Genomic DNA, 27,264 nt, shown 5'->3' on the forward strand with positions numbered 1-27,264 from the left:
TGAATCGTGATTGTGTGCATTTATTGGCGTTAGAAATGAGATACAAAGTCTTCATCAGTGATTATCGTTAATAAATAAAAGGTCAGTGTACACATCTGGTCCCCCATCCCACTTGCAAGCAAAGAGTAGCACAGCCCACCCGCAACGCAGGATGAACGGAAAAGGTTAAAATTAAATGGAGGCACTCATCTTTGCGTGTAAAAATAAGTCCATCCTGTCACGTTAAAGTAAAATCAGTCAGTCAACATCGTATGCACGTAGCCCTTTATCTTCTGTAAAAGGATAATGTAAGAAATAAAAGAATATAACGCATAATATTTGCTACCAACTTAGTTGCTGTATGGATAAAAGGCACAATCATTGTTTCCTCAATTCATCCTAATGTTTAAAACTGCAAATACTTGTACTTCAAGATACAAACACTTTGTAATGACTTGCACTTTTTAAAGTAATCCATAATGAAACGTATTTTCATCTTGTTATTTTTTTTTCCAAATGCTGGATAGTCCATAAAATCATCGACTTCTATTAATGTAAATAAAGTAAAATACACACGCATGTTCCATATACATTCAGTATAATACCAACGGATATCTCAGCTGGTGTCAGGAGGACACGACCTGGGGACAGGACGTATAAAAAAAACAGCTTCTGATGCGTTTGGCTTCAGAGTAAAGTGTACAAACAACTAAAATATCGTCCATCTTTCAAAATAATATTACAAGTTGCTCTTCCGTCGTCTCTGTGCGGTCCCTCCGTGTGGACTTCTTTGGTCAGAAAGTCTTTCAGGTGCTGGTTGATGTCGGGCGGCGTACCACCACGGCGGCTCAGGATTCAAACCTACCACGGGCTGATCCTCTGGAAACAGTCTCTGAGTAGGAAACCTACAAAAGTTTCTTCCTCCGGCTGCCTTTCATCTCGCTGTAGTAAGCCTGTTTGGAAGAAAGAAAAAAAGAGTCACTCAGAGGAGGATAAAAGTGAGATTTTACCATTGAGGCATTCATTTTTTTTTGCTTCGACTTGCAGTGCTTTTATTTAACAACTATTGCAAAACACATAACATTTTCAACGAGGAGGTGAAGTACTGCCGCTGCCGTGCAGGATGAGCATGGTCACTGCACAGACAGAATAACAGTGGTCAGCTGAGGAACTAAAGAGAGTCACTAAACCCAGAGGCCCAAGGGCATCCAGGAGGGGAGGGAGGAGGCAAACGGGGTCAAACAGCTTAGAGAGAAAAGGACAGAGAGAGAGAGAGAGAGAGAGAGAGAGAGGGGCGGGTGGGGGTTTAGGAGGAGAGATGACGACGGTTAAAAAGACACAGAGGAAATAAAGGAAGAAGAGAGGCCACACGTGAAAAGAGAAGAGGTTGTTGATAATACAAAAAATGCAAAATCCTGCAAAGTGTATTCTTTCTTTTACCATTACGGTGACGTAGAATATTCTAGAATCAGCTCAAACGTATTTTTCTTGGTATTTCTAGGTGGATGCGAGGAGTTGGAGGAGCGACAGTGAGCAGATTGATGGGGGCGAGGAAGAGGAGGGGGTTGGGGGGGGGGGGGGTTCATACAGGAGACACCAGCAGCGTCTGCCGTCCCGGGCCCTGGGAACAGCCTGCCCCTCGCGAGGCAGCAGAGACCTCCACCGGGGATGTATCACGACCCGAAAAACACAACAGAAATTATACGGGGGCTACGTAATTATACAGCCGGAGCTAATTATACAGACACGAGCGATGAATGCCTGGGAGTTGTTTTAGCGCAAATGCAAAAGCTCGCGGTGCTCTGGGATTTTTTGAGAGGGGGAGGAGGGGGGTACTTCCTGGCCGGGTGATCCGGCGGGGCTTACCTTTTGCACATCTGAAGGCACCCTCGACAGGAAATCAAGCACCTCATTGTTGTCGATGCTGTACGGGTTCCGTAGTTTCTTGGTGAATTTATTGATGCCTAAAACAGAGATTCACACCAACGTATCATTAGCGCTAGTCTCTCGTAGGCTGCGCTCTTTGTTTCCACACAAACAAATACCGGCGGAGGAGACTCGTGCTGTCCAAGAAATGCTGCATGATTGCTGCGGCTTGTGCCTTTTCTTTTTTTTTTTATGCCCAAAGACTTTCTTTTTTTTTTTACAATCAAGTACAAAGGGGAGGAAGAACGATGAACTATAACAGCGAATTAGACTTGATCATGGACAGATAGAGAGATGCACTCAAATCAAAGACAAAACAGACGGCATGATAGACAGCCAGACTCACCCCATATCAGAACGACGTAGCGCACGGGGATGTAGTATGTGAGGAGCGTTGCAATGACAAAGATGAGGAAAGCCAGGCCGGACAGGAACGGCACCGACCAGTTGAAGGTGCTGGAAAAACACAGATCGTAAGCGTCAGTGTTACCGATTGTACATGAAATACAGCACAGTGTAATAAGAAAATGGAGTCGAGGCCCCTCTAATGCAGATTCATTCAAGGAAATTCCTGCATTTACTATCCATTGAACACTTGAGATGCCTCGAGCTGACATGTAAAGAAATATGTTGTGCTGTAATCCCCGACGGATCTTTAAAGTCATACTTTTTAATCCTCTCCCCGAAGCAGGCGATCTCGTCCAGCAGGTTCTGAAGGGTGACGATGGTGTCCTGGACCATGTGGATTTTCTCCATCAGCCCTCTCCTCTCCGAATCCTTCAGCACAACAAAAACAAAAACACTTCACACAGTCTGTGACGGAGAGTTCGGGAAAAGGTGAGTTAACTTTTTTTTCTTTTTAAAAAAAGGCACCTTTTGCCTATTTGCTATTTGGGCGAGTAGTTGTATGGAGTGGAGAGTCGATCACTTTCAGCAGCTAATTGGATTAGAATTTCAACAAAAGTACACATTAAAGAAAATAAAAAGGTCGGGCTTTCATGAGTCTAATAAAAGGTTTGTGCTGGTTAAAACAAAAGAAGATGGTTGCTATAATACCCGGTGACAGACTGTCAGACACGCAGCTCATTAAATTACTCTTGAAAGTATTAGCAGTACCAAATAACAGATATTTTTTTAAAAAAGGAGGTACAACGTACAAATAATTACCAAAAAAAGGCACTGTTTGTGAGTTTACATCAATGTAATTGGATTACAAAGATGATTTGGTCATAGCAGCTTTCAGAAACAAAAATAAACCCTCGTGAAATAAAAAAAGGTTAAAGTATTATTTATCACTCTGAATAAATAAAGATATTCTGAAGCAGATCAAATGTGATTCTCGTGAATATCTCCATTTTAATTGGTTTGTAGTAATTTGTACAACAACAGAGCTTTTTTTTTTTCTCTGGCCAGAGATATCGGAGACGTTCTCAAGGCCACGGATTTCATCCCTACCAGATTTAGAGGTAGAATAATATTAATGCCTGTTTCCAAGTGTCTTGAAAGACTCTTAAAATGCCGCTGAAGGATGGCAGCGTCTGCAAAACATCAACGTAAAAAAAAGGCAGATACTTCAGAAGCAAATTTGAAAAATGTTTTTTTTTTTTTTTTCAAGTGAACGCTCATTTGAGAACGGGACTGGACTTAACATTATGAAAGAGATGGGGGTACCGTTCTCAGGCTAGTCCAGGTCCCAAGGGAGGAGGAAAAGGAGGAGGAGGAGGAGGAGGAGGAGGAGGAGGGGGAGGAAGGGGCTTCAAAGTGAAACGAGGAGACCAGACTCTCTGGCGGACGACGAGACGGAGACGCGGCCGCGTGTCCACATCAAACACAGGGAGGCCGAGCGAGGGTTAGGGGGGGGGACGAGAGAGAGAGAGAGAGAGAGAGAGAGAGAGAGAGAGAGAGAGAGAGAGAGAGAGAGAGAGAGAGAGAGAGGGAGCCGGGATCCTCGGTTATCAGGGGGACTGTTCATCGGCCAAAAAGCCAGGGGTCTTTGTCGCCGTGTGATCTCTGCGATACAACACTCGCTTCTGCTCAGAAACCGCCGGCTGAACGGCGTCCAGACGTAGAAGACGAGCCTGCTGGGAACAGAGCTGCAGTTGGAAAAAAAAAGGGGGCATCAAACCCCCGGGATGCTCCGCATGCACGGCGGCCATCGGGCCTCGGCAAACATTTAGGTTTCACCTTCGCCTCAAAAACATCCTCACGTTTCCGGCGGTTCACGTTCCCACTGAAAGCAGCACGAGGACCACGCCACGTCCCAAAAAAAAAAAACGGCCGTCGGTCTGAGGGAATCGTTTCATTGCCTGGAAGCGTCGACGCACACTTTGAACAAGCAACTTTCAAAATGAGCTTTGAAAAAGCATGTCTAAGTGCTGTCATTAGTTCCATATTGATGGTATTATATGGCGCGTTAAGCTCAGGGACTTTCCCAAATGCAGCAGAACCTTTTCCCCCCACCCCGCCATTAGCATATGAATGCGTCGTGACATGTGGAAATGGGCTGGTGAGGTCTTCATTAAGCCCCAAAATGTCTTTTGGTGAGTTAAAAAAAAAAATAAAACACACACAGAACTCGTGGCTGGCAGGGACCACAATGCAGCGGGAGGATTTAGTGCTGAATAAAGAGCTTAGCGAGATGAAATCATAGATCATAGGCAGACACCTTTGTCAACATGTCCAAATAAAGCCAACTTCTTCTCTATTCATATAGAAATAAAAGATGCGGAGTGAAAAAATAACTGTTGAAAAAAAAAAAAAAAATCATACATACCTTTTCATCATCCTCATCTTCATCGCCCAAATCCATATCCTGTGGGGGGGACAAAGCATATTTAGAGTGGAGATTTTCGACACTACGGTCTGGTTTTGACTGGTTCTCGTCGTCTGCAGGGATCAGCGGTGACCCCGAGGTCGGCCTCCAGAAGACACTCTGCAGGACAGGACGACCACACGCCGCCGCCGCCGCCGTACCAGAATGGGCCAAAGCGCCGGTAAATCTACGTTATTCATATTGCCGGTTTAAAAAAGGTGTTGCTCGACGTGACAAACCCACAAACCCACGGAGAATTAGCACCCGACTCCGCGGTTCCCGCCCGTCGTAGCATCGTTAAGCTCTCGTCCTCCGTCCCGGCTTCTGATTTTTGGCTGCGGTTACTCACACCTCAGCGAACATGTTGTGCTCCCATTACCGGACACGCCCGTAAAAAAAAATAATCATTTCAGTGTACCACCAACAGTTTTGATAATCGATTTAACACTTAAACTCATGCAGCATTGTTTTAAAAATGATTGCAGATGGAATAACTTGGAGAAAGTGTGAATGAATGGAGAAAAAAATAATCGACGATGAAAAATAATCATTACGGTCGCAGCCCTACGTGGTTGTAAATCAGAGCATATTTCACATACTTCGCGACACAATAAAGCACATTGTTGTCTGAACGGTGCGCTGTGTATGTAATTTGCTATAACCTATAGTCTGTGTCTGAGCGAGTACAGTAAATACAGCTGCTGCTCCACACAGGCCTGATGCAACGTCCCATTTTCTGTGAAACGGAGACTGGTGGTGGTGGGGGGAAAAAGAAAGAAAAAAAAAAGAAAAGCGCTGTGAATTGTGACCTTTTCAAACCAGAGTGGTTAAAACTTTGTCTAATTTGACCAGTCACAACGAGAAGAGGGCAACAGACCAATTACAGTGACGAAGAGGAGGAGGAAGGATGCAGGACAATAACAAGGAGCAGACTTTGAACACAAAAAAAAGAAAATAGCAGCGATCGTAAGAGACGAGCCAAGCAAATTAGCTTAGTCTATCTCTAATGATATGTTGCATTAGTCTATTCAGTGAGTTTTCTATGCTTATGTGTCATCGTATTATTATTATGGAGCTAGGTGCAGCTGGTTTCTATGGAAACAAACCAGCATTTAATTAGCAGAACAAAATGTGGTGGAGGCTCTTTTTCGACCAAATAATGCTGTTTTTAAAACGGGATGATGGAGAAGACGGCGGACCCAGCGGCTCCGGACTCACCAAGTCCTGGCTGACCCGACCGGACCGGATCTGGAGGTAGTTCCACGAGATGAGCAGCACCAGGAAGAGGGGCAGCATGTAGAACTGCCAGTGCCACACCGTCATCACGAACACCTGCGGGCAGAGCGGAGGTTCGCGGGGTCAGATATCAGTGAGGTCGGACACGATGGGGGTGGGAGTATGAAACGGGCTGCTCTTCATTAAGTCACAACCAAAAGACATTTCCCATAGTTCCAGAGTCCCCCGCTAGCTAAAGGTTGATCCAATCTGCTATTGATTTAATTAGCAGTGGTCAAGCTGATGAAGGCCACCCCGCCACTATCAAAGCCTCGCTTCACGCCGTACTTTTTTCTGGTATTTTGCATCCGCCGTGCGGGGGGCCGCCCCTGCGCTCAGCTGGACCGCCTCGGCCCGCACCCCCTGTATACGCGTTGACATTAACCGCGGACGTCTAATTGATCCGTCTCCCTCTCATCCCGCGTACATTAAAGCCGACCACGCCATTGACTGCAGCCCGCGGGGCGCCGGCGTCCAAATGTGTCATTAACATCCGTAATGGCAGCCGTGATGGACAATCCACCTGTGTGCGGCGGCTCAGGTAAAATGGATAAGAGGGGCACGGAGGAGGAGGAGGAGGAGGAGGGGAAGATGAAGATGAAGAAGAAAAAAAGGCTTTCGACGGCTAAATGGCTCGGCTAAATGGTCCGATATTATAATCCTGCCGGAGAGGCAGCGCCGGCCAAAATGGCAGAGCGCCACAAGGCGCGGGGAAGGGTTTACAGGTTTTTAATACGCTAATAAAAATAGACGTGAACATCTGGTAAAGACATCGCTCTCCTCTGAGGCACCAGCTGACATCAAAGATGGCAGATCCCGACCCCGCCCCACCGCCGCCAGTTCCACTACCAACATCGGCTTTAATGTGCAAAAAAATAAAAATAAAGCCAAGCAGGCTCTTGTCTGTGTTATCACAGGCCAAAACTGGGGCCTGGGAGAGGAGATGAAACCAATTCCTCACTGGAAGGGTTATGTTTTATTAGAGAGGACTTTGTAAAGACTGGGGGAGTCGGGGACAGAGGGAAAGCCAAGTCACGCTTTGGTGGAAATGTACACCCGGCCCATAAAGATCGCGATAACGGCAGCCCGATTCGGCTTGAGAGGAATTACACAGTCTTGGACAGCAAAAAAAAAAAAAGCTTTGGAAATACAATCCAGATCAGAGACAGGGGGAGAGAAAGGAGGGGGAGGAAAAAGAAAAAGAAAAATGAACCCGAGAGCTACTGAACAGGAGGGTAGCGCATATTCAGAAATCAACGGGATTTCCACGCTAACGCTCGGGGAAGCGGGTACTTCATGGCACGGCGCTAATCCAAGAGCGCCGAAATCGCTGACATCATCCACAACATCCGCCCCTGCTGCAACGGCAGCTTCTGATTATTATAGATAACTGTGGGAAAAATGCTAAAAGTGGACCAGAGTCATAAAGTCAGTGAACCAGAATATCTAGCCGAACATGTTTTTGCCTCCACGCGCTGCTGGTCAAAGCAGCCTCGGCATTGCGCAATCAAGCTTTTGTCGGGGTTACTCTTCCCACAGTATATGATTTGGTCCGCAGTAATTGCAATGACATCAAATGCTTACATATTACTGATGTTATGTTTATAAATAAAGGTTTTATGCCATAAAAAAGGGAGCAAGCTGCAAGTCCGCCCACCTTTTTGTTGATGTGTGATCTCCATCTATCTAAATAATAGATTAGGGCTGGGCATAGTTAAACATTTTTACTGATTAAGTGCATGATTTTTCTGCGTTTAATCGCATTATGCGGTAGATTCAATAATAAAGTAAAATCTAGTGTATCGCACGCTTTTCTTTAAAAGTAATGTCATGAACCCTCCTAATGCAAAAAAAACAAAACCCATGTCGTTAACGGATGACCAAATACTTAACGCTGTTAAAGGATTGCCGGATTAACGCGTTGTTAACGTGCTATTAACGTGTTATTGCACAGCCCTTATATATATATATATATATACCTTTTATAAGTGAACGGGTAGAGGCCCCAACACGCTGAGGCGTCTCACTGGGATGGCCCCGTACGTCTGAAGCGCACCGCACCGACTAAAAAGGCTCCGCACCGACGCGTCGGACAGTCGGCAGATGTTGCAGGTGTCCTGTCACGGAGGGAGGGGAGCGTTGCTTCAAGACTCTCATGTGGAGAGATATGAAGCAGGCATTTATTTCTCCTCACTGAGGCTTGAAATGGCAGGGGCGCGTTGGTGTGAAAACACGAGTACAGATGGTACTGTCTCTCAAACACGGAGATGCAGTGGGAGGACGTGTGCACATTGTACGCTTCTTCATGCCTCGATGATTTGTGAGTGTGTGTGTGTGTGTTTGAGATCTGTCAAGCAAAACAACAATACTATCCCTAATAATGAACAATATACTGTATGTGTGTATATAGTATTTTTTTGGAGTACCTGTGCATTCACTATTGTGTAAATATTTCCCTTGTCGGCACTTTAGGATTACAGCACACTACCTGCTGACCCCGTCCTGGACGACACAGTTCCTCGAGGTCCAAGACGTTCCCGAAACCACAAAACTAAACGAGCGACTCAAAGCTAAAGCTTCTGTTTAGATGGCAGCTCAGCGCTGCAGCTCCCTTTTTTTGATTATCTCAGAACAAACTGTACTATTGGCTGGCGTACAGTATCTCTTTCACAAGTCTTTGCAAAACTTTAGTGCCATCTACAGGACGCCAGTCGCAAAAACAAAAAGAACTTTCCGTGACCTTGACTGCCTGCATAGTTAAAGCACAACTTGCTGCGTGCCGTTTCATAAAAAAAAAAAATAATCGAGCCGTGATCTGGGAGAGAGCGATGTCAAAAAGATCAGCGCGCACACACACACACACACACTCCACGCTACAGTTTAAAGACAAGGTGGCCGGCGAGGCTTCACCCCGTGCGTCCGTGTCGGCGTTTGCCGAACACTTGTCTTCGACAATGGGAGGATGGAGAACACGCCTTATCTCTGAACAGCCTTTTAATTGGACTTCGGTCTGCATAATGGCGTCTAAATCAAAACCGCGCGCAGATTGGACGGAGGGTTAATGAGTTGTCAGGGAAGTAGAACAAAAATAGACTCTCTCTCGACTCCACTGGGACTCTACTCTCTCCAGCTGAGGCTTAAACTCTTGGATCCAGGAGACACACCAACAGCGAAAGCGTCCATATGAACGCAGAGACGGGGAAAGGACGCGGGCGGGAGGGGGGGGGGGGGGAGAGGGGGGCGAGCCTGCGTTTTTTGTTTTTTTTCGCTGAGCCCGAACGCCGCATTGATTAATAATCTCGCTGGGAGAGTTCAAGCGGGGGATAGCCAGGCTGCGGTCGTCTTCCGCAGCTCGGAGGGAAAACAGAGGGAAATGCAGATAGCGTGTTGATAAGGAAGAGGAGGGAGGGAAGGAGGAGGGAGGGAAGGAGCACTTCACCAGGAAGGCTAGCAGGCTCCTCTGAATGCTCTCCCACTGGAAGCAGCTTTTGATGTACTGCAAAGTCGACCTGATGGCCCGGTACAGAGTCTGAACGCGCAGCACGTTCCTGGCCAGCTCCTGAAGAAACAAGAAGAAGAAAAAAAAGACACACAGAAATATCACAGCCGTTACATTTCAAATGGATGCTTTCATTGTGAAAAGGGTTTTTTTTTTTCCCCCTTTATAAAAAAAAAAAAAAGGACAGGAAACGTCCAGTCAGCGAGTGTCATAGTTCGAGTAGCTGGTAGGTTTTTTTTTTGGGCACGCATGAGCCATTGTGGTCAGGAGGAGGGGGCAAGGGGGCAAAAAAATGTCAGTAATCTGACCTGATTTTGTCAACCAAGACTTTCAACATGAAAACAGAAAGGAAACCCCGCACATTACGATCCCAGTGCTCAGTGTGTAAGCCAATTTCGGCGTTAGCGAGCGATGTATTGTCTGACAACAATGAGTCTTTGTGGGAAGTACAGACAGTCAGGCACCCTGTCTCGCACCCTGTCTTGCACACTGTATATCAAACTAACGTAGCAGAACAGTGGACACAAACTCAGTCACAGTTGGGGTCAATTAAAGCTCAATTCTACTAATTCAGGCAAAGTGCAGGCGTTCGGGTTTCGGAGAAAAGAAAAACGATCAAAATGTTCATTCGCGGTGGATTTTTTTTGTATTTTAAATGTTTATGTTCAGTTCATGAAGAGCTACTGATGATAGACATGGACAATAATTTGTCTTTTACCTCTTTCTCTCGCTTAACTCCTCTCTAAAGTTTCAATTATCCAAGCATCACATGGTTATCGTCAAAAGTGCAGTGACCTCTGACCCTCGGCCCTCGTAACGTTTAACACTGCGGAGGTTACAGCTGCGAACAATCTTTTTCATCCGCAATTAATCTGCTCGTACGTTTCTTGAATACACGATTCATTGTTTGGTCGACAAAATGTCGACATCTTCAGACCCCTTGTTGTTGTTTTTCCCTTCCAACAGTCTGAACTCCAAACATTAAACGTACCATCAGAAGAGAAACACGTGCAGAACATTTATATAATATATTCAACCAATTGATTTATTGAAGAATGGATTCAGCACTAATGGAGTTGATGGATATTCTACCCTTCAGAAAATCACTTTAAATCTATATGTACATGTGTGTGTGTTACCAAATGTATGTTTTAGACTTATGGAAAATGAGGATCTTGTTTTATACATAAGAAGGTATCGGCGCTGCATCAAACCTTTTTGGAAAATTTGGGATTATCCTCCATGAATCTTCTCTCCTTTGGTTGGAAGGTTCTCACACTCGCTCTGACCTGTGAAGAAGAAGAAGAAGAAGAAGGAGATGAAGTTGAAGAAGATGAAGGGGAGGAAAAGAAAGAAGACAAACAGGAAGAAGAAGAAGAAGAAGAAGAAGAAGAAGAAGAAGAAGAAGAAGAAGAAGAAGGAGGGGAGGAAAAGTATGAAGACAAACAGCAAGAAGAAGAAGAAGAAGAAGAAGAAGAAGAAGAAGAAGAAGAAGAAGAAGAAGAAGAAGAAGAAGGGGAGGAAAAGGATGAAGACAAACAGCAAGAAGAAGAAGAAGAAGAACAAGAAGAAGAAGAAGAGGAGGAAGAAGAGTAGGGGGAGGAAAAAGAAGACAACAAACAGGAGGAAGACAAACAAGAAAAAGAACAAGAAGAGGGGGAGGAAAAGGAAGAAGACAAACAGGAAGAAGAAGAAGAAGAGGAGGAAAAGGATGAAGACAAACAGCAAGAAGAAGAACAAAAAGAAAAGGAAGAAGAAGAAGAAGAAGAGTAGGTGGAGGAAAAGGAAGAAGACAAACAGGAGGAAGACAAACAAGAAGAAGAAGAAGAAGAAGAAGAAGAAGAAGAGGAGGAAGAAGAGTAGGTGGAGGAAAAGGAAGAAGACAAACAGGAGGAAGACAAACAAGAAAAAGAAGAAGAAGAAGAAGAAGAAGAAGAAGAAGAAGAAGAAGAAGAAGCAGCAGCAGCAGCAGCAGCAGCAGCAGCCTTCATGGAGCGGTGAGAAGCAGACAGAATGGGGCTTTGCTTCACAGCCGTCACGCTCTCGTGTCCTCATTGCAGGCTGAACTTTTACTTACAGGGTTAAAAATAACCTCCAGCTCCAGAGTGATGGTCCCCTTCGACAGCCCACCTAAGTCCTCCTTCTTCAGCGCGAAGGCGATCGGCTGTCCCCTGCGGATCTGCGGGACAGAACAGGGCGTCAGGTGCTGAACCCGTCCGCGGACCTGACCGTCAAGTCGCGCCGCATTACGTCTTAGCGAGTCCGCGGCGCGCCGGAGTGCTATCGCCCTCTTCACTTTAAATTCAGACACAGAGTGTAAATAGATGAGGCTATTGTCGGCGTGACGGAGTCTCGGCGAGGTCGGGAGCGTGTACCGTGAGCAGGGGGATGGCGACTTTTCCCAGGAAGTCTGGCGCCTTGTCTCCATCCTCGTCGAAGATGGTCACCACCAGAACGTCGTGAATGTCTTTGACAGGACTGAAGGAGACAAACAGGGAGGCAAAGATTCTGCTCACAAACGATGGTTCACAAAAGCTTTTGAACATATATTACTTGTGACTGTCTTTTGGTCTTGAGGGGGGGGGTTAACCTCCAAAGGAGAAAAGGAGAAAGGATTCAGCGATAGTACTGTATGTATAATAGCTCTTGTTGAAATAAGAGTGTCGAAATCTACTAAATGGGGACTTCCAGGTTGTGGAGACACCCTAACCCGGGCCGGGGGCCATTGACCAGGGAACGCAATCCAGCAGGAGTCCCGCCCCGTTCCCAGATCCAGACAAACGCAAGTAATCATCTGGGTTGTTTGGTGGATCGCGTGGCTAAAATAGTGCAGGTAAAGCCACGAGGGGATACAAGACAAAAAGGTTTTTCACATCCGTCATTGTCTCTATGAATTGTCACGGAAAGCAAACCGAGAGGGAAACCTCAGGGTTCTGAAACGGGCCCTCCTCACATGTCTGGCGTCAGGAGGAGGCGCTCCCCCTTAGCTTTGACCAGGTCGAGCCCGTTACCCGTTAGCCGTGTGTTAATGAGCGAACGAGAGAGACTCAAACTGACAATGTGAAGACTTTATTCCACTCCGGGTTGAGGCTCTTGTAGACCGTGTGGCTCTGCAGTCTGTCGTTCCCCAGCTCCAACACGCAGAAGGGATCACTCTTGCCTGCAGAACACAACAGCAAAAGAAAAAAAAAAAAAAAACACACTTTCACACTCGGCTCCCTCTGTTGAACATGTAACAAAAGAACAAAGACAGAAATCAGAATGAGCCACGCACCGTTTAAGTCGGCAGCCAGCAAATCTGTAGCCTTGATGACTTTGATTTGAAGGAAACCAACATCACGGAGATCTTTCAGGGACCTTTTCAGACTCTGTGGGGGACGGACAGGAAGCGCGGGGGTTTGGACACATTACCATAAAATAGAAAAACATCAGAGAGCACCGACTGCCGCCGAAAAAGCCGCACAACCCTCGATTTTCTTTGTTTCTGTTTGTTTTAAATCATGGGATACATGAGCGAGACTTTAGTGTTTTTCATTTCTTTTTCAGCAGTGAGAAAAATAAGGTTCAAACAATTCCTCACAGTGTTTGGGAATCCTAGAAATAAGATATTCGCTTCAAAAACGACGCATGTGTTCCTCAGCCCAGCGTTCCACTGGATTCAAATGTGTATTAAATGTTTGATTCACAACATAAAGAACATATTAACAGGGTTTTTATGTGTATACATTTCCCATGGGATCCATATTTGGACATTTGCAGATCTTTCCCACCTCAGGGCCAAACAGACTGCTAATCCGAAAGCAATCACTTCAAAGTTCTGTTAAGTCCATTTTTTTTCTGGGAAGCGAATGCATCTGAGGTTTATGAGACAGTCAACATTTTACACAGTATGTTTTTGGAACATTAAACAGAACTTAAACGGGTCAAAGATCTTCTTTCTCACAATAATCTTGATCAGAAAACAGGAGACACGTGTTCTCAAAACCGGCCTCGCTCCTCATCGCGTCGCCATGATTGATTATCCGTCTCCGGCGCGTTTCAAGTCACTGCAACTTCTTCTTCCCGTACTTGTTTTTTTGGCCTGAACTCAGTACAGCAGCTGCCAAGACAGGCATAATATGACAAGATATGAAATCTTAATGATATCTATGTTTTACTGATTAATGGTAAAATGCGAGCTTTTCAAAAAACAACAACAGATATTGGACTTAAAAGTGCAGCTTTTGATAACAGTATCTATTAAAGCAGATCGTAATGGTCTGGTATCTTCTGGTGTCATAAATATTTATAGCCCCTCCTCCCGTCTGCGCATCATGCAGCGGTGGGGTTCACGTTGGACCCGGTTTTCTTTTTTTCCAATGCGACTACTTCTTCACGATAACAAACCTCCTCAGCACATGAAAACTGGATGTCAAAACCTTCAGCTCAACCCTAACAAAAAAAAAAAAAAAGGCCCAAATATGTTGTTACCCACTCCCGGCACATTGCCTGGCAGATGCTGCCATCTCTTGGCCTCTCAACACGGAGAGAGTACGGCAGTAACGCTGGGAGCAGTTTAGACCTAAATGTCTTAAAAAGACATTCGTTTACAGTTCAACCGAAAAAAAAAATGAAAGCACGTTTTATCAGCTAATAACTACACATAGGTTTGGACTAAATGTTCCCTTCATTATCACAGATTACCATTCACGCCGCTCTCTTCTCTCTAAATGTGGCGGGCTTCCACTCAATTAACTATCATCAGACTGCCACAGATTCGAAAAAAGAGGAAAGAGATTTTCCTGATAACTACTATATCCCATAAGCAGCGCCGTCAAATCAATCCAGGGGCGTAAAGTGTGTGTGTGTGTGTGTGTGTGTGTGTGTGTGTGTGTGTGTGTGTGTGTGTGTGTGTGTGTGTGTGTGTGTGTCTTCAAGCTCTGCCTTCACCTTGATCTCAACAACACACCATTCAGAGACGGACAGAAACATAAACACATTCCACCATCATGACTCTCTCTCTCTCTCACACACACACACACACACACACACACCGAGGTGAAAACGCCTTGTCGCGGCTGGTAACGATCCAAAATGAAAGTGTCAGATATACTGAAGGAGGCGGTGAAGAGATGCGCCGCACGCCGCGCAGATAGACCGCCGAACCGGCGGCGCCGGGAACTCACGTAGTTGTCCAGCTGGCCTTGTTGCGCTTTGGGGTCGTCGAGCGGCGCGGCGCAGAGGTCGGCGATGGAGACGCCGCTGCACGTGTTCAGGGTGATCAGGAGGACCAGGCGCCCTCTCCCCTGGTCCAGGGTGTGTGTGAACAGCTGCCTCTTATTGAATGGCATCTTGGACAGGTCAACGCCAACCCTGCGCACACAAACAGAGGCCTTCACATACTGCGGCGCGCACAGACACACACACACACACACGCGCAGATATAATTGCCGTCACGCAAATGTTCAAATGTCTCCTGCACAGACGTGCATGGCGACACACACGCGCAACAGTACGCACACGTACAGGCGTAGCGACGCCCACGAGCACACACGCGATCCTTCTGGCGCTGCTCACCGCTCCTTCAAATGCAGATTGAAGACTTTTTGTGTTTGCTGTTGCTGTTTATTGAACCAGATGTAAGCGTATTAATCAATTTCTGCCTCTCACAACTGCATTTTATTTCTTAAACTGCACGGCAACTTTGATTCTATTTTTTTTTTTTTTTTTTACAGTTTTTTAATGTTTTTGAATGAGTGTTATTGTTTTCAAACCTTGTTTTCTTCTGCATTATATTTTGACGCTTTTAATGTCCTTGTTGTTCAAGCGTGCCATACAAATAAGCTCATCTTGCCTTGATGCACGGTGGGCGACACACTCGACAATCACTAAGACACTCTGGGTTTGAGACACACTGGGGTTAAAGACAAACTGGGTTTAAAGACAAACTGGGTTTAAAGACACACTGGGTTTAAGACACACTGGGTTTAAGACACACTGGGGTTTAAGACACACTGGGTTTAAGACACACTGGGTTTAAGACACACTGGGTTTAAGACACACTGGGTTTAAGACACACTGGGGTTTAAGACACACTGGAATTGAGACACACTGGAATTGAGACACACTGGGTTTAAGACACACTGGGTTTAAGACACACTGGGTTTAAGACACACTGGGTTTAAGACACACTGGGTTTGAGACACACTGGGTTTGAGACACACTGGGTTTGAGACACACTGGGTTTGAGACACACTGGCGTTTAAGACACACTGGGTTTGAGACACACTGGGTTTGAGACACACTGGGTTTGAGACACACTGGGTTTGAGACACACTGGGTTTGAGACACACTGGGTTTAAGACACACTGGGTTGAAGACACACTGGGTTTAAGACACACTGGGGTTTAAGACACACTGGGTTTAAGACACACTGGGTTTGAGACACACTGGGTTTGAGACACACTGGGTTGAAGACACACTGGGTTTAAGACGCACTGGGGTTTAAGACACACTGGGTTTGAGACACACTGGGTTTGAGACACACTGGGTTTGAGACACACTGGGGTTTAAGACACACTGGGGTTTAAGACACACTGGGGTTTAAGACACACTGGGGTTTAAGACACACTGGGATTGAGACATTATGTTCAGAGGCAGACTCACGTTCCCAAACACTCCTCGTTCTTCCGTCCTTCCTTGGACCAGAGCTCCACCTCCAGGTTGTCTGACCTGTCGGCGAACTGGTTGAAGGTGAACCTCTCTCTCCACTGAGGGTTGGCCACTTTCAGGTGATTCTGAATATTAAAGAAGAAAAAGATGTTTTATCATTCACATGCATTAGAGAAGCCAATTTAAATGCAGATGACACGGTCACAACGTGTTGAGACCCTATTCTCCCCGTTATGGTATGCATCATACTACACAACATATTTACAGCCTATTATTGAGAGAATTAAGCAGTCATGGTGTGACCAGACTTTGCAATTTTCCAACAGACTCATGTGAGTTTTGGGCATCAGAAATTCCCATCGTGCATAAAAAGCAGTTTCTGTCATCTTGGACCTTCACAAAAGAAAATAAAAAAGGAGCTGCGCGGCTCATTAGCATGTAGCTTTGATGTGTAGTGGGTGATGTAGCAGAATAGCGCGGCGATCATCGGTGGCAGTAGCCGGCAGCGCGAGAAAAAAAGGACGACGTCATCCAGCTGCCGGGACGGGCAGTGATCAAAGCTTTTCATGTCACGCTCACCGAAATCAATTTTAATCTTATTCCGTCGCTCTCTCCATTAAACACGATCTGTGACCACGTCAGAGATTACAGGAGCATTAAAGGCAGTTTATTCTACTGCTGTATTAATTATCACTCTGGACAGTGTGGCATATGGAAAGGCATGCTTTTTACTGCATGAAATACCTTATAATGACTCCTGGCTCAAGTTAAATATACAATATTACTAAGAAATACACTCGTCGAAAAACACGTCCCATATTTCATTTTAAATGTCGCAATCACTTTGCATGTAGCGAGCAGAATAGCATGATTATACGGCTGCAGCAAGAGGAGGGGGAAATGACAGGGGAAGGGCTCGGGAAGTAAAAGGTTAAAGTGATAAAGGAAAGTGTTTCGGATTGGAGAGGAGGAGAAAAGGAGCAGAGGAGATAGTGTGAGGGGAAGAAAAGAGATTAGGGGGGCGGAGAGGAGTTTAAGAACAGGGGCAATTCAAGAGGAGGAGGGGGAGGAGATGAAGAGCATCAGTCCTACATCCAGTACCTTGCTTTTGTGTCTCTGCTCTCCCAGTTTGAAGCGAACGCACAGCTGACCTCCCTGAGTGTCCAGCGGCAGCTCCTGACCCTCGACCAGCGTCACCGACACCACCGAAGTCCACAGCTGGCTCTTCCTCAGCGTCTCCGACTGACGGAAGTTCTGAGAAGAGCCTCCCGACTGGGATTTGAAACAACAACAAAAAAAAAGGGAAGTTAAAGAGCTTCGGAACGCAAATGGTACATTCACAAGCAACGCCAGGACGTCTATTTGACCGAACTCTGTTTCATAACTGACGCCCGCATGAATCATGCAGAGGCGGGAAACACGGGAAACTCTTTCGTAGGGCCGGCTGAATGAAGCAGCATCGTCGTCCTCCTCCAGTGAAAGGAAAGCCGAATTGCCGCTTCAGCTCGCTGAGAGATAAGGTAAAGCCTGCGAGTCGCTGCAGTGCAGAGCAGCGTCTTTCTTCCAGATATAACAGGGAGCCGTATTCTCAGATCATTAGCTGGGAGCTTACATGAAGACGCCACCCTGTAGGGACATATATTTAATCCAGATTCAATTAAAAAAAAAAGGCAGATCCAGCCGACAGTGATGCCACATGCGTCGGCGGATGAATCACGTTTCAATTAAGAGGCCGCGGCGAGCGTCTGGGGACAAGCGCACGGTGGCCTTCCCATGTGGGAGGTGCAACCGTTAGGGAATGACACCCCGCCACTTCCAAAACGCAAGAGCCACCGAGGCCGCAAACTCAAATCAATCGGACTTGCAGAAGTGCTCGGGAACGAGCCGTTGTCATTTCATTTTGTATTGTTAACAAAGCTACAGCTAAAGCTACAGTCTCAATGGTTCCCGTCTTCCCTCGCCTATTGGTTCCTACTGGACAAAGGGTCACATATATGTATTAGTATATAATTGAATTTATTAAAGAGACACTATTGTTCTTCTTATAAATGAAAACTCAATACATACACTACTGTTCAAAAGTTTGGGGTCACTTAGAAATGTCCTTATTGTTTAAAGAAAAGCACTGATTTTAAATGAAGACAACATTAAATAAATCAGAAATACACTCTATACATTGTTAATGTGGTAAATGGCTATTTGAGGTGGAAATGTCTGGTTTTTAATGAAATATCTACACAGGTGTATAGAGGCCCATTTCCAGCAGCATCACTCCAGTGTTGTGATGGTACATTGTGTTTGATAATCGCCTTAGAAGACTAATTGTGCAAAAAAAAAAAAAAACCTTGTGCAGTGATGTCACACAGCTGAAAACAGTCCTGCTGGTGAGAGAAGCTATAAAACTGGTCTTCCTTTGAGCTAGTTGAGTATCTGGAGCATCACATTTGTGGGTTCATTAAACTCTCAAAATGGCCAGAAAAAGAGAACTTTCATGTGAAACTCTCCAGTCTGTTCTTGAAATGAAGGATATTTCATGCCAGAACTTGCCAAGAAACTTAAAATTTGTCTGAGTGACCCCAAACTTTTGAACGATGTACATTTGTGAAAAACAAATGGACCCGTACTTGTACATCGCTTTTCTAGTCTTCCGACCGCTCAAAGCGCTTCACACACATGACATCATTCACACACTGATGGGAGGAGCCACCATGCAAGGTGCCACATCAGTATTATCAACCATTCACACACCGTGAGCACAGCTACTGGAGCAATTTAGGGTTAAGTGTCTTGCTCAAGGACACATCAACATGGGCTAGCGGGGTCGGGGATCGAACCGCCGATCCTCTGATTGAAGGACGACCCTGCTCACCACTGAGCCACAGTCGCCCCAAGATTGTACCGTCCTCCCACAAATGACACAACTGGTGCTTAGTCTTCCTTTAAAAAAGGCAAATTCATTTCCGATGAAAGTATTTGCGGCAGCAGGTGTCGCGTGGAAGAGCTTGAAATTGAGTTGTGTATCGTGTATGCTTCAGGTACACCGTGCCTCAGTGACCGCTGCATGTTTAATCTGACCGTTACTCGAGATAACGGTCAGATTTCATTTGCTACACTCGACAGAGACGACAACGTGGTGATTTGCTGCCCTCTGGTGCAAAGAGACCAAATGATCAACTCCAGCTGTGGTTTAACAAGACGTTGCTCTCTCTGACATCTGTACAACGCAGATACCCGTCTGGCGTATCGCAGCCGATGCAACTTCATGTATTTGTCCCGTGTGTTCCCTCCAGCGTACCGTCAAACTTCTTTTTTGGGGCCAGCGCTGCCGACGGGAGCATGCATGTTAGCGACAAAACAGAATGACACTGTGGTTAGTAGGACACGGACAGAAACGCTGGGTCAAACCACGCATGGGCAACAAATGCGATGCAGGACAAGCGTCCGCTCCGTTATGCATTACACTGCCTCTTTTGCTGCTTCCGTCTCGGAGCGACAGACTCATGTCCACCAGCACGACCCCCATGTCCTCCTCCAGGCTGTTCGGGTCGTTTAAGGGCAAAGACATCTCGTTGAGCCTGAAGGAAAAGGAGAAGATGTAATCTGGAATTACAGCGATGGGATAGGAAAGCAGAAAAAAAAGGGAGGAAGGGGAGGTCTAATTTTTGCTTTTTGCTTGTGAAATGCAATATTATTTAACATCTCGGAGACAAAACAATCTGAATGTTTGATTAAAATACATATCTAACAAAAATGAGGAACTCTCTTTTAATAGTCGGTCAGCGTAACACTTTGTGTGATTGTTGCTCAGGACTCGGGCGTGGTCCAGTGTGACGTTGTTTGGATGAGCGGTTCTCCAGAAAAGTGCACGCACCAATACACACAAGCAGAACATTTACAAAGCAAAAAGGTTTGTTACAAACTTTAAATGTAATTATAGAGTCAAATAATTTATTCCATCTGTATATTTAATATTCTTTTTACTGCTAATTTTTTATTTTGTTTTATTACGGTTCTGTGTTATTGCATTACTTTTTTCTTTTTTTTTTTTTTACCGTAAATCTTATTTACTTGTGAGCAGTGCTGCTGTAATCCTGTAATTTCCCCACTGAGGGACTAATAAAGGATTATTTTATCTTATCTTATTTTATCTTATTATGCTTTCCTTTTTCTTTTTGGCCCCCATTATGTTCGCTTTGGTTTGATTTATGTTTAGCTTGTTGTTTTCTCGACCCTTTGTCAAAATAAATATTACTTATATATTATATTTACAAGATGCAGAATACAAATGTCAGAGACATATTGGAGGTAATTTTGGATTCCAGTACTTAGTTTGTCCACTAGAGAGCACTGGCAATCTGTGCCACTAAATATAAATTATGGTTACAGTTCCTATGAAAAATGTAAGATTAAAGAAGAGTTATCAAAATATTTCAAAAAAATTAAATGAAATAAATACTCATACATTGTCATCTTATTATTTGTGTAATTCTCAAGAACTCAGTATGAGTTTATAAACCGCACAGTCCATCAAACGAGCTCTCACTTGTTCAACTCCAGTTCACTGAGGGCGACGCTGGCGGAGCCCATGAAGTCATCGGTGGTCAGATCCCGGTCGTACACCTGCGGCACGCCAAAGCGCAGAGACAGCGTTAATGCAGAGAGCGCCATCGGGACTTCTCTGATGCACGCATGCATGCACGCATGCATGCATGCATGCATGGCTCTGGAGCTGCACCCACAGAGACATCACCACCTGGACCAGCACCACTCTCCTGTGGTGAAATGATGAACTTTGAGTTACCTTGATGTACAGGTTCTGGTTCAGATCCTTCACGGGCAGGGAGAAGGTCTCGTGCCATGTGGGGTTCAGGTCTTTGTAAACCACTTTGCTTTTGTAGAACGTCTTCCCGTCCAGTTTGAATTTCACGTACGGGTCGCTGGTACCTGACGACGATCGACAGCATGCAAAAGGACTTGTTAATTGGTTAACAAGACAACAATAACAATAATACGGCTAAAGGATCTTATTCGTTGAATTGTCCAGACAAAATGAGCCTGCCTCTTATTTCCCAAACGGCCAGTTACCCTCATTTCTTCACTTCTGAGTAAAAGAGAAGGCCGGCCCGCTCATAGTGTCATCTCTCTGATGTGTCTGTGTTGCAGGATGTGGTTTCTTTCGTCCCCGACCGACGGGGCCCACAGCTTCCTGAATCAATAGCCAATCACATTTTCGGGCAGCCGAGGACTCCACCTGAGTCTTTCATGAGCGTCTCGTGGCGACCGCATCGCACGTAGATAAGACGACATGGGACGGCGACTGTACCGGGGATTGGGAAAGCGGCACATTTTGTTTTCATGAAAGTGTTTGTTTTTTTTGCTCCGTCAAAATCATTTTCAGTACAATCTTGTGACCTTCTATTCTGAGAGTCGACCAGCTGAGGGCAGCAGTCCACCAAACACAGGTCATGGACGGAAGGACTGTTTCGATCCTCGAAAATGTAAACAGAAATAGCCATAAGCTGTAAACAAGGACAACAAAGCTGGACGGCTGGGTGAATCATGCCCATCAGCAAACAGCTGTCAGTGTATGCTACGCTTACGTAATCTGATCAAACAGCAGAAATAAAAGCGTCGCTAATGCACGGCCTTTAAAAAAAAAAAAAAAAAAAAAATGACTGTGGTTTTAACAATAATGCAGCACAGGGAAACCAAATCCTCCTGCACCTTGATCCTCATTTTCTGCATTATCTTTCTCCCGGTTGTGAGACAACAAAGCCACGCGAGAGAGGAAACGTAATCCTGACACACGCCTCGAGTGAAGAGGCCTGCTGTGACAGATGCAGGGCGCGGCCCAGACAGGTTCCAATACGCAGCGTGGAATCCTGCCTCGGCTGTTATCGGAGCTTCAGTCAACGTGACACTCGGGGCCGTCTTTGGGTGTCCCCCGGAGCCAATAACGCTGGGCGTGGAATCAAACGAGAACACTCCCGGCCACACATGAGGCTAAACCACACAAACTGTGGTCAACGCGAGCAAAAAAAAAGTTTTTTTGGGGGGAGAGGGCGGGGGAGTTGCGTCGGGACGCAGCGCGATTTTGAAATGATGACGAGTGCAACACGTCCATGCAGTGTTGGCACTTACTCACTAGGGCTGAAATGGGCGCGATACATGATGACATAGGTGACAAACTGCAAGAAGAAAAAGTTTCAAAAGGGGACAGAGGAGTGAGAAACAGTTGATTGACCGATGAGGAAGTTACAAACGGCTATTTTCAGATTTATGACAGGAAGGTAAAGTGATTATAATTCTGCGACTCCACTTCTCATATTGGGCGTGCTGCCGTATCAATTCCATCCAGCTTCCTTGTTCAGTCATGTTGATTCAGTGTTGTTTGAATACGGACATGATCACACAAAGAAGGAGCTGCTGGATGCATTCAATTCTTCCTCTGTAAAGCGATCCGGGACCTTTCCTTGGAAAATAAATCCATGTTGTGTAACATCATCCTCCTCCTCCTCATCACACAGGTGATGAAGCTGGTAGAGTGGGAGTTGTTGACGGTGAAGCCTGACAGCGATAGTGTTAAGAGGCTCTTACCAGAGCGGTCCCTGATGACCAGGTTGCGTCCTTCCTTCAGGTTGATGGTGAGCAGGAAGGACCGGAGAGGATCCCGGACGATCTCCGGCACATTCGTGGACTCGCTGCCCATCTCACTCTGGACACGGAGGCATTAGTGTCATTAGTTTCACTGCTACATCTGATTGGATCGAGACTTTCTGAACAAGTGCAACCAAGTTTCAGTGCAGATTCTTGTTAAAAACACCCCCTCCTCTCCGTGCGTTGACAAAACAAAATGAGGTTTTTCTACGGGGAAGGAAGTACATCGTCACAAAACATATGCAGACGATCACAAATCTGTCGCTAGCTTCCAGCGCTAGATGACGCGTGATCGTCGCTAAATACACGTCGGACACGATAAAAAAAATATTGAGATGGATCTCAGCCCAACGGTTGGAAAAACGCTCCAAGTCACATTGTTTTCATATTTAATTGTCACATTCTCTCAACTTTTTAAATTTTAAAATACTACGCGCCATCTTTTTTTCCCGCTATATTTTTTCCCCGCTATATTTAAACTTGTTATCGTCTCATGCTTTTCTGCAACTAAACAGTGGACTCACAATAAGTTGTTGTTAAAGGGTCTAGACCCACACAGAAAGTTGCAGTTGTTTATAATAACGCTAATGTAACATTATCTGTTGGTATTATCCCACGTTGGCTCTCACTACCGAAACCTATCCTGTAAAAAAAACCCATTGTGACACATGACACTTAGAATCCACCCGTTGCATTACGTCTACCGGTTCTGTTGTTTTTATTATTGCTTTTGATGCAATATAAAAAAAGAAGGCCCACTGCAGTTGTAATGCCGTCTGTGCTTCATGTCCGGCCCATGGATTATTTAATCACTGTTAAGCCGCTCCGCCAAAACCAAGCATCGTTCAGAGAATAAACCCCCCGGTCGCCTGGAGTCACCCGGCTCAGTGCCGCGGCCCCCGCCACAAAAAGGAGCAGGAGTGCTGAACTGCACATCGCCTATCTTGCCCTGCCGGGCCCTGAACGCCACACAATAATCCTGATTTAACATTGTGTGTGTGTGTCAGATACACAACGACAAAAAACTAAACACAGAATCTAATGGAAGAGCGGCACTTACATTTTGGTTGTCCCCGTCTTTTAACCCGTGACCGTTGAAATTGTGATTATCAAACTGCGGAGAGAAAAGATAAACACTCATTTCATAAATCAATCATGTGATATGTGTATTGTACTCAGAGGGGAAGAACACATGAAAGAAGGAACTTCCCAGTTGATGAAAGAGAAAAGTTTCAGTCTGATGACCGGTTAAAGCTTCAGGAACTGAACTCTTTGGCATTCATACCACTGGCACAAATCCTCTGGAGGGTTATTAAACATTCCTGCATCCTGGAGCCCGGAGAGCATTACACTGAAGAACACTCATGACACTAAAGAAAGGGAGTTAGCTTTTCAGCATGCTAACATGCTGAACATCAGCATGTTAACATTAGCATGCTAACATGCTGATGTTCAGCATGTTAATATTAGCATGCTAACATGCTGATGTTCAGCATGTTAATATTAGCATGCTAACATGCTGATGTTCAGCATGTTAACATTAGCATGCTAACATGCTGAACATCAGCATGTTAACATTAGCATGCTAACATGCGTGTGTTCAGCATGCTAACATGCTGATGACTAGCATGCTAACATGCTGATGTTCAGCATGTTAACATTAGCATGCTAACATGCTGAACATCAGCACGTTAACATTAACATGCTAACATGCTGGTATTCAGCATGCTGATGTTCAGCATGTTAACATTAGCATGCTAACATGCTGAACATCAGCACGTTAACATTAACATGCTAACATGCTGGTATTCAGCATGCTGATGTTCAGCATGTTAACATTAGCATGCTATCATCCTGAACATCAGCATGTTAACATTAGCATGCTAACATGCTGGTGTTCAGCATGTTAACATTAGCATGCTAACATGCTGAACATCAGCATGTTAACATCAGCATGCTAACATGCTGATGTTCAGCAGGTATGATGTATACAAAGCACAATCTATTACCTAATACCTTTTTATATACTTTTTATTACGTCTGCATATTTAATATTGTTACTGTATTCTTCTTTACTTTCTTTTCTTTCCTGTTTCTTTATATTCCTTGATTTTGATTCCCTATGTGTCTCTTGTGTGCACTGCAGCTGTAATCCTGCAATTTACCCACTGTGGGACAAATAAAGGATTATTTTATCACAACTCTTTAACTTGGAATATAAAAAAGTATAATACAACTTTCAAAAACATACAAGGATTTATAATATAGGGAAGAATATTTTAAGATTACAATAAGCTTCTTACTTCCTATATTTTAACATTGACATGAAGATTATGTATCACAATTGTATTATTTGAATGATTATATTCATATTTATCCGTCCAAGTAGGATAATCTTGTTTCTCTGTACAGTTCTATTGAGTATATGTCTGCAATGTTTGTATATGTGAATGTTTTTGCAGTGAAGATAAAACAAGGGGATTACAATTCCCTGGGGAACGTCTAAATATATTCCATGGCAGCATGTCATGTGTGTTTAACTCAAGAGCTCACTGTAGGAAACGCCATGTCATCACACACTCGATCGTCTCGATAAGCAACACGAGACCGCAAAGAAACAAGTTGAGTTTTCTACATTTACTGAAAACAAAGCGAAACTAATTAATTCATGAATTCAGTTACTAATCGCACACCGGTCACCTGCTGTTCATGAGAGAGAGGGAGAGGGAGAGAGAGAGAGAGAGAGAGAGAGAGAGAGAGAGAGAGAGAGAGAGAGAGATGGAGAGAGACGATCCAACAATATGATAGATAGAAAGATAGAGATGTAGACAAATGTAAAGAGAGAGAGAGAGAGAGAGAGAGAGAGAGAGAGAGAGAGAGAGAGAGAGAGAGAGAGAGAGAGAGACGATCCAACAATATGATAGATAGAAAGATAGAGAGATGTAGACAAATGTAAAGAGAGAGAGAGAGAGAGAGAGAGAGAGAGAGAGAGAGAGAGAGAGAGAGAGAGAGAGAGAGAGAGAGATGGCAAAAGAGAGAGAGAAAAGGAGAGAGAGAGATAGAGAGATAGAGAGAGAGAGAGAGAGAGAGAGAGAAAGAGAGGGAGAGAGATGGCAAAAGAGAGAGAGAAAAGGAGAGAGAGAAAAGAGAGAGAGATGGAGAGAGAAAAGAGGGAGAGAGATAGAGAGAGAAAAAATGAGAAATAGATAGATGGATGGATGGATAGATGGATAGATGGATGGATAGATAGATAGATAACTTAGACGTATGTATAATGTTACAGGAAATGTCTTTAACTTTAAACTTAAATAAAGAAAGTATTAACATGTGCGACATTAACATCATTATTATCTATTTACAAAAAAAATGAATCAGCAGAATCTGAAACTTTTCCAGGCCATGTGAGAGCATTGGCCAAATCACAAATGAACTCATATATATTTTTATACATATATATATATATCGCCCTCAACAGTAACTCAAACACATTCTCTCAGACTGAGCTGCAGCTGAACGCCGGCGTCCCGGTCGGGCCTCGGCGCTGCGAGGCCGTGCGACACAAACGGACACTATTGATTTTGGAGGGACCTCGAGTTGGATAATCTCTCGGTTTAATTCGCCTCCTCCAAGTCAAACTGTGTGCGCCTCTCGTGTAAATACACCCAACACTGTACACAAACCAACCAGTTCCTTCACGCACACACTCCATGTCGCACTACAAATACTTTATATCGGCTTCTTCACTGTTACTTTATTCTACAAACTTCAGAACTTCAAAATAAAACTAAAGCTTGGAAGTTTAAACCTTTATTACGTCACATATTTGTGGGACTGATCTGCTTTTTAAAAATTTTTTTTTAACACCATTTCAATATTTTACAACGCAGAGTCTGTACCTGCGAGCCGTCCTGGGACATTTCCACAGCGGCGGGCTCTGGGCTGTACACGGTCATCATCTCCGGCAGGGCCAGCTCCTCGGGCTCCATGCCGCCGGCGGGTCTGCAGCGTGTCTCTGGCGAGCCCTTCTCCACCGCGGACAGCCCGCCGAATGAGTCCTGGGAGGAAGCCCAGTCCGTGCAGTCTGCAGGCACGCTCCTCCCGGCTCCCCCGCCAGCCGCTCTCATCACCAGGCCACTCCCACCTCCCGCCGGCCCTCGGGTGGGCCGGAGGAGCGGCGTGGAGGGGCTGCTGTGGCTGGGCGCGGCGTACTGCTGGGGCTGCGCGCTGGGGCAGACGGGCGCGTACTGCTGCCGCATGTCGCGCATGTCGGGCATGTCGCGCATGTCGGGGACGGAGGCGCTCATCCGGTGGTCCAAGGTGGGTTCGAGCCGGGCGAGATGCTTTCCCGCGCTCGTCTTGCCGCGCCGGAGGTGGGGCAGCATCTTCTGGCGGAGATGCCGCAGCATCCCCGGCTTCTTGGAGTCCATGACGGCAGGGGTGGTGGGGTTTCAGTCGCCGTCTAGGA

General features: G+C 45.3%; 1 protein-coding gene across 1 annotated transcript; it reads right to left on the minus strand.

The window, feature by feature from the left end:
- Positions 1–27,264, minus strand: LOC137785593 (multiple C2 and transmembrane domain-containing protein 2-like). Its single transcript, XM_068576970.1, has 22 exons — positions 26,696–27,264; positions 23,860–23,913; positions 22,740–22,857; positions 20,944–21,086; positions 20,686–20,762; positions 19,603–19,717; positions 19,438–19,464; positions 17,244–17,414; positions 16,137–16,267; positions 14,657–14,843; positions 12,766–12,859; positions 12,549–12,651; positions 11,867–11,969; positions 11,569–11,670; positions 10,706–10,780; positions 9,432–9,551; positions 5,936–6,049; positions 4,679–4,717; positions 2,573–2,682; positions 2,252–2,361; positions 1,846–1,943; positions 1–932 (listed from the first exon to the last, which is right to left on the minus strand). Exons 1-22 carry the CDS (start codon positions 27,224–27,226, stop codon positions 885–887), a joined length of 2,670 nt encoding a protein of 889 aa, XP_068433071.1. The 5' UTR covers positions 27,227–27,264; the 3' UTR covers positions 1–884.

This window comes from Clinocottus analis, unplaced genomic scaffold, assembly GCF_023055335.1.
Source record: "Clinocottus analis isolate CAN_PGR_092001 unplaced genomic scaffold, fCliAna1.0.p SCAF_1, whole genome shotgun sequence".
NCBI classification, from domain to species: Eukaryota; Metazoa; Chordata; class Actinopteri; order Perciformes; family Cottidae; genus Clinocottus; species Clinocottus analis.

Bases quoted from the DNA above. Each gene is read 5' to 3' on its own strand.
- LOC137785593 (XM_068576970.1), bottom strand. From the start codon at position 27,226: ATGGACTCCAAGAAGCCGGGGATGCTGCGGCATCTCCGCCAGAAGATG. The intron at 22,858-23,859 runs GTAAGTGCCGCT...CTCCGTGTCCAG, and splicing joins AAGACGGGGACAACCAAAAT to AGTGAGATGGGCAGCGAGTC. The intron at 17,415-19,437 runs GTACGCTGGAGG...TTCAAATCCCAG, and splicing joins CCCAAAAAAGAAGTTTGACG to TCGGGAGGCTCTTCTCAGAA.